General features: G+C 37.4%; 1 protein-coding gene across 4 annotated transcripts in view; it reads left to right on the forward strand.

Moving 5' to 3' along the window:
• The window catches only part of SHOC2 (SHOC2 leucine rich repeat scaffold protein), a 58,554-nt gene that overhangs the window by 45,649 nt on the left and 6,034 nt on the right, over positions 1–6,871 (forward strand). For all 4 annotated transcript variants that reach the window (XM_010714705.3, XM_019617815.2, XM_019617814.2 and 1 more), the window contains exons 5-8: positions 2,339–2,527; positions 3,944–4,066; positions 6,121–6,258; positions 6,741–6,858. In XM_010714705.3, the coding sequence (XP_010713007.1) occupies positions 2,339–2,527; positions 3,944–4,066; positions 6,121–6,258; positions 6,741–6,858 (568 nt within the window). The remainder of the gene's footprint in view (positions 1–2,338; positions 2,528–3,943; positions 4,067–6,120; positions 6,259–6,740; positions 6,859–6,871) is intronic.

A 6,871-nucleotide genomic window follows, 5' to 3' on the forward strand; every position in this document is an offset into this window, starting at 1 on the left:
TTTTACAGTTTGCAGTGACTCTGCAAGGATCTCAGGAGAAAGGGGAAGAGAATCAGTTTTTGTGCTTTTCGTTTCATGATTGCTGTCCTTGGTTATTTTACCTATTCTCTTGCTTTAGTGCATGAGCAAAGAAAAAGACCATAGATTTAGAGGTTGTGGAGCCACATTTTCTGTCCGTTCAGGCAACACATTTACTCTGAGGTGGAGAGTGCATCTTTGTTCCTCTTTATTCCTCAGGAATTCCCTGAAACACAGCCCTAAGAAACAGAGAATTTAATAAGTGTTTGGATATATCTGTCATTTAGTAAAATGCAAATAAGTGAGAGCCACCAGGCTGCTTTCAATATCAGAGCTAAGCTAGCCCATCCCACCCATACATACTATAAAAGCAACTACAGTGTAATCACAGAAAGATAATGTGGGAGTGATTACTTGCTTTGAAATGTGTTCAATCCTAATACAAAACTCTTAGAGACTATGCTGCCTTCTTCACATATTTGCCAACAATATGTTAACATTTAAGCTGCTAACTTGCAGAAGTGTATAATTCATACTGTAATCTGTTTAAAATAAAACATTCCTTGCTTATAATATAAAGAACTGCGTTTGTAAAAGAAACTTTGGAATTTCCAAACATAACTGAGGTTGCTGACAAAACGCCTAATAAATATTTTATCTTAAAAGGATGGACTGGGAGAAGGCAGCATTGCTACAGATTTCGTAGACATAAGAGCATTGTCTTTTTGCACTGCCAAAGCTTTCTTACTTTCCTTCAAATGTGGTTAATTACTCTAGGCTGTTAGAGTGTATTAGCTAACATATTTCTAATATTTTTTGCATGGATGCAAGCTTTAAAAAATGGCTTCTGGAAATGCCAAGATCCATCTGAAGCCATAAAGTGTTTTTGTGACGGAGCTCAGGGACTGCTTAATCCGAGGACAAAGAATATCAGTTAATTAAGAAAGTACAGCTGGAAGGAGTATTTCCTAATCAAAGATTGTAGTTGTTAATTATTAGATTTGAATGACTAATACTGATTTAACAATCGTTTATTTTGTCTTTGGGGCAGAACTGCTTCATTGACACTTACTGAGATGCCCCCAGAATTATATTTCAGTGCTAAAATGTTTTAGCCATGACATGTAGAAAATTCCTATTAAATCCCGTTTTACTAACAGTAATGTTAATAAACTTAGAACAGAAAAATTATCCAGTCTTCCCTGATCAAGGCAACGAGACCATATTCTTAAAGTTCTTACAGTGCACGTAGAGCAGTTCAGAAATACTGATATTGGAAATAGGGTTGGAATCATTATCTTGTTACCGCTCTTTCCTGATTGCAGATGTTGCATTATTTATGGTATGTAATGCCATGCATAAATCTCCAATTTCTGTAATACTTAAGCAAATGGAGCTGAATTCAAATTGGCATAGTAATAAGCCAAGGTGACACTTCAGCAGTAATTTAGCTCTCATTATTCATCCCTATGGTTCCAGCAGCGTGCTTGGCACATATCTAACATAAACTCTGATCTTTGCTGCTGAAATTTCAGAGTGTGCTTGGATTATGAAGGGGCACAATGAGCCTGTGGACTCATTGGGCAACCATTGCTACCAAATTGGCTCTGGGGTTTTGCTTTTATTTTTGAAGACAAGACAGGTGGAGCAATAACTATTTAGGGATATTTTTGAAACAAGGAAAGAAAAAAAAAAAAAAAGGGAATTTCCAAAAGCTTTGCATTCTTCTCTGGTCTGTCCAGGTATCTGAAACTGCTGTGGCCTAAAAAGAAACCTCTATCTCAGCCCATACTGCATTCACAGTATGAGTTGTTATTAAATTACAAAGGTTGGAATTCGAAGTATCAAATACACCTTTGAGAAGTCGTGCTTGGATTTGGTGGTTCTTTGGGCCTCGCCGTCATCTGTGAGCAAGGTTAAGGGAAGCTCAGCTCGGCAGTGTAGGCCGCGCTCCTTCAGAGCCCGGACATGAGGATGGGCACACCGCTGCCAGAGATGCCCAAGAGGTAGCAGTGTGTTATTAGAAAATTCCGTTTGGAGGACAAGAAAGTTACAAAACCTCCTGAGCTTTCAGGTGTGATATGTTTGCTTTTTTTATATATGGAAGTATATAAGCAGAACAGAGGAAACAAGGTGAAGGCTAACAACTGCAAGGGGAGTTTGCTGCTCTTGGAAGTTTTATCAGATTTAACAGTGGTTTGAGTGTTGCAATGCTCATTTAGACTTGGGGGATAGCATTTCTAGTTAGACCCATGAGGAAAAAGAGATGTATTCAAATAAATCTGTCCTAAGATCCTGGGTGGTTTTCTTCTCTCTACAGGGTCTTTTATCCAGCCTTGTCAAGCTGACTAGTTTAACGCTGGCCAGGAACTGCTTCCAGTCCTATCCTGTGGGTGGCCCGTCCCAGTTCTCCACAATCTACTCTCTCAACATGGAGCACAACCGCATCAATAAAATCCCCTTTGGAATTTTCTCTAGAGCTAAAGTATTAAGTAAGCTGAACATGAAGGTGAGGCACAGAAACATGCTACAGTTTGTAAAATCAATGAGGAGCACTGTTTCCTATTCCATTAATTCTGGCAAGCATAATGATTTAAGGAATGAATTTATCATGATTGAGTAGATACTGCTGCCCTTAGATATAGAAGCAATTCTGGATTAGTTTAAAAAATGTACTGTCACACTGTTATTGATCTGTCTTCATTTTTGTTGCTTACACGGTTATCATGTTTGCAGGAATATGAACAGCAATGAAGTGGGCTGCAAAGTTCTTTAATGTTCAAATAGGGCATGAGCATGCAGAGTAACACACTTCTTTCCTCCTCTCTGCACTGTTGCAGTACAGGCTAAAAACAAAATTACGTAAAATATCTTTGGAATATTTTATTTCAAAGTCTAAATTCAGAGGATTTTGGCAGTAGCTGTAGAGCACATAGGAAAGAGGACCTTTATGTGTATGCTATGTACACACAGAGTGATGAGAACCTGGGAAAAGAGGTGACATCTTTCAATGAATGGGCTTGTTTTAAGTTTTTAAAACAACTTATTAAAAAAGGTATGTTTGAGCAGTAGTTATGCTCAGCAACTATTTTTTTTAAATATTTTTTGGCACACATGGATTCTCAATTTGCCTTATTACCATTTTTTAAATCATTTAGCCATCTGTAATTTCACATTTACCAGTACTTTGTATGACATACATATATACATACATACATGCAGATATATTACTTCATGGTGTCTGATGTAGATCAAATATAGCAGCATTTTGAGCACAAGGATGTTTAGTTTAAGATGCTTTTATTCTGAGCCATTAAGGTATATTTCCCCTGTGTTTTTTTTCTCTTTACTCCCCTCTCTCTTTACTCTCCTAAGCCCCATGTATCTATTGTTTCCAGACTGAGCTATGAAGCATTGCTGGCTGCTCCTTGTGCCCCAGCTCAGCCAAGTCAGAGCCTTGAGTAATGTTTTTGCTTATGTTGTTTATCGACTTCTTATTTTTTGAACAGATTGAAAGAGGAGGACTTTTTGTAATTTTTTTTTTCCTAGCAAGCTCTGTGTATTCTTTGTATTTCAGCATTGCTGATAACAGCTTTGTACATTACGGTGAATTTGCAGTTCTTTTTTCTCTCCATTGTATTCTGTAACAAAATGAAAAATGTTTTAACTACTGGAGCATGAAATGTTTTGAATTATGTACTTCTAAGTTTTCCATTTCAGTTCTTGTTGGTAACACACAATCAATTCTGCAACTGTAAATTCGGACTGCTTATTACATTCTGAGGAATTAAAAGTTATTTGACCAATTGTTACCATTTTATTCTAATGTAATTAGCTGCTATTTTCTTTTGAAGTTTAATGACTCAAATGCCTTGTTGGTCTCTTGCAAATGCAGACCTTAATTGTTCGCTGTGTTAAATCTCAGGACAATCAGCTGACCTCTCTCCCCTTGGACTTTGGGACTTGGACTAGTATGGTAGAACTGAACTTAGCAACCAACCAACTCACAAAGATCCCTGAGGATGTGTCTGGGCTTGTTTCTCTTGAGGTGAGAAGAATATGAACAACTACTTGAATCCCTCCCAATAGACATTTTCTACTCCAGGTTTAAGTAATGTGTTTTTTTTTTTTTTTTTGGTCAAATAAGACCAAATAAATATGTACAGGTATGCTATTTGAATAATTTGAATAGCTGTTTTTAATCTGTCTGTGGTTGTTGTGTATGGCTTTTTGAATGTTCTTCTTCAGGCTCTAGGTGAATGTGCACAAAGGGTTAAGTGCAGATGTATTTTCAACTGTGTGGAAAGAAAAATATTTTCAACAGAAAGTGCTGGAAATGAAATGGCACTGGGCTGGGTTTGATTCCTGGGGACACCAGCATGGAAACAAAGGGGTCAGAAAAACGTAGTGAAATGGTCTGCAGTCAGAGATGGCTGCACTGTGAACCCTGTAAGCAGCTGGGTGGGAAATCGCCTCAACCCTGAAGGGAGAAGAGCTTGGAAGTCATGAACTAGACCTGTCTTGTCTCTTAGTCCTGTTTCCCAAGGTAACATCAGCAGAGACAGTCAAACATAATCATCTTGGAGGGATGTAAGGACAGAGGTCCTTGTTCAGGTAGCTCTGACATGTCATTAGGTGACTTCACAGCCTCTGAGAGTCACTGGAAAAAGTCTGTTAAAGGACAGTAGCAAATATCATGTTTGAAAACAATGATTTCCAGTGCGATGGCTGCTCTGAGTGATTAATAATTCCCAGAGTCGTGGCAAAAGGATATGACAGAGCAGTAGCTATTAAGCAGTTCAGCTTTCTTTAAGGCTCTGGCTGATTTGATGGGGAAGGTGTTAACACCTGACAGCTGGATTTGCAAGTGCTCTGCCGGCTGCTGAAGCTGGAGAGCTGGGCTGTCCACAAAGCCATTACTGCTAGCTTTCTCTGTAATTAAGGAATAAATGCGAAAAGCTATTTAGGCAGTGTTTACTCTAAAGTTAAGGTTCCCACAGCAGTGCTAAGTCAGCTGTGCTGCATGTAGGTAATATTTTTTGTTCCTGCCTTTGTTTCTTGATTTGCGAATATAGCATTATTATTCTAACCATTATGTGTCTTAGCACATAAAGGAAAGCCACCATAACACTGCTCGTGCTAATGCTAAATTTTTTATTTTTATTCACTTTGATTTTCACTTTCATTTTGGCCTTGTTTTTTATTCTTTCCTGCCCTCAGTTTTTCCAGTCTCCATGAAGTAGTGAAAACTGGGATAGTTAGATCCTCAGCATCTGTAACCCTGGCTGGCTTAGCCAGGATGAGTGTCTGCACTGGTGCACTTTCACACACTGGTGTCTTGGTGTGCCTTGTTAAATCACTAGATAATACTATTGTTTAGACAGTGATTGATTACATTTCTTCTTGCTGTGTTGTTATGAAGCTTGATTTTTTTTTTTCTTCTAAGGACTACTGGACTTCTTTGGTGAAAAACAATACACTAGTATGAGTTGTGGCTTAATGAGTAACTCTGTTAATTGACATTGCAAATAAGAATACATTTCCTGAATGCAGGATTTCCAATTTAGAAAGGAGAAATAAAAGAAGATAACACTTAGGGAAAAGTGAGTGTGTAGTAGCAGACCAGTGAATATCTTTGCAATGTGCTGCTCAGGTGCTCTGATCCTTGCATTTACTTGCTGCTATTCCAACCCAAAGAGACGCAGGGAAAAAAAGGAAGCATGTTGCTTTTCAACCTGGAAATTACAACAAAGTGTGTAAAGTATGGCTTTGAAATAGCTGTGAGAAAGGGTATCAAAGTGATAGGGAAGTACAGGAAAAAGTAGTTTTACTTTCCTTGAACAAATAAGGTGTGCTTTGTTTTTGGCTTACATTTATTATTGTTATGTAAAATAATATTTGTAATAATTATATAATAGAATTATGTATTTGTAACAGTAAGATTTAAAAAGTGTGTGTGTGTGTATTTACATCTTTTACATAATTTGAGTGTAGGCTAGTCTTGGACTTCACTACTTGAAAATTCAGAAAGATCCTATCTTGTTACACATCCTGACTTCTTATTTACTTATTGCATTGCTGAAATTCTGTCTCTTTTTTAAGGTTCTTATATTGTCAAATAATCTCCTAAAAAAACTTCCCCATGGAATTGGAAATCTCCGGAAACTCCGAGAGCTAGACCTAGAGGAAAACAAACTGGAATCCTTGCCAAATGAAATAGCTTACCTCAAGGATCTGCAGGTGAAACAATAATTGACAGAGATTAACATTTTATGTCCTTAATTTACACCATACTAACTTAATTACAGCTAGTTTAATGAGGGAAACTGTATGGGACTGGATATAGAACCAAGAGTTAAGAATCTTGTATGACTTCCTCTGCAGTCTGTCCCCACTAATTCTTTCCATAGATTAATCCGTTAATTTTGAACAAACAAATTTTCAAGAGCTTAACCTATGAGTACACTTCTACCACAGGAATAGCTTCTGTGGTTTCAGTCATGTTCATGAACCTTTCATATTTAAGATAGAAGGCGTATGTTTTACTGTGCACTATTTTATTTTTATGTTTAGTAAAGGTTTGAAATGTTGCAGAGCAGAAGATTTTTTTGGTTCAAATGCAGGAGGGTAGAATTCGTCACTTGATAAGCTATATATCTTGTTATTTGCTGTTATTTGAAGACACAAGTTAATTTTTTTAAATGTGGGTTTTTTTCCCTTAGAAATTGGTTCTGACTAATAATCAGTTGACCACCCTTCCCAGAGGTATCGGTCACCTTACCAATCTGACTCACCTTGGGCTTGGAGAGAATCTTCTCACACACCTTCCTGAGGAAATTGGTAAGTTTTTTTT

This window comes from Meleagris gallopavo, chromosome 8 (genome assembly GCF_000146605.3).
Source record: "Meleagris gallopavo isolate NT-WF06-2002-E0010 breed Aviagen turkey brand Nicholas breeding stock chromosome 8, Turkey_5.1, whole genome shotgun sequence".
Classification (NCBI taxonomy): Eukaryota; Metazoa; Chordata; class Aves; order Galliformes; family Phasianidae; genus Meleagris; species Meleagris gallopavo.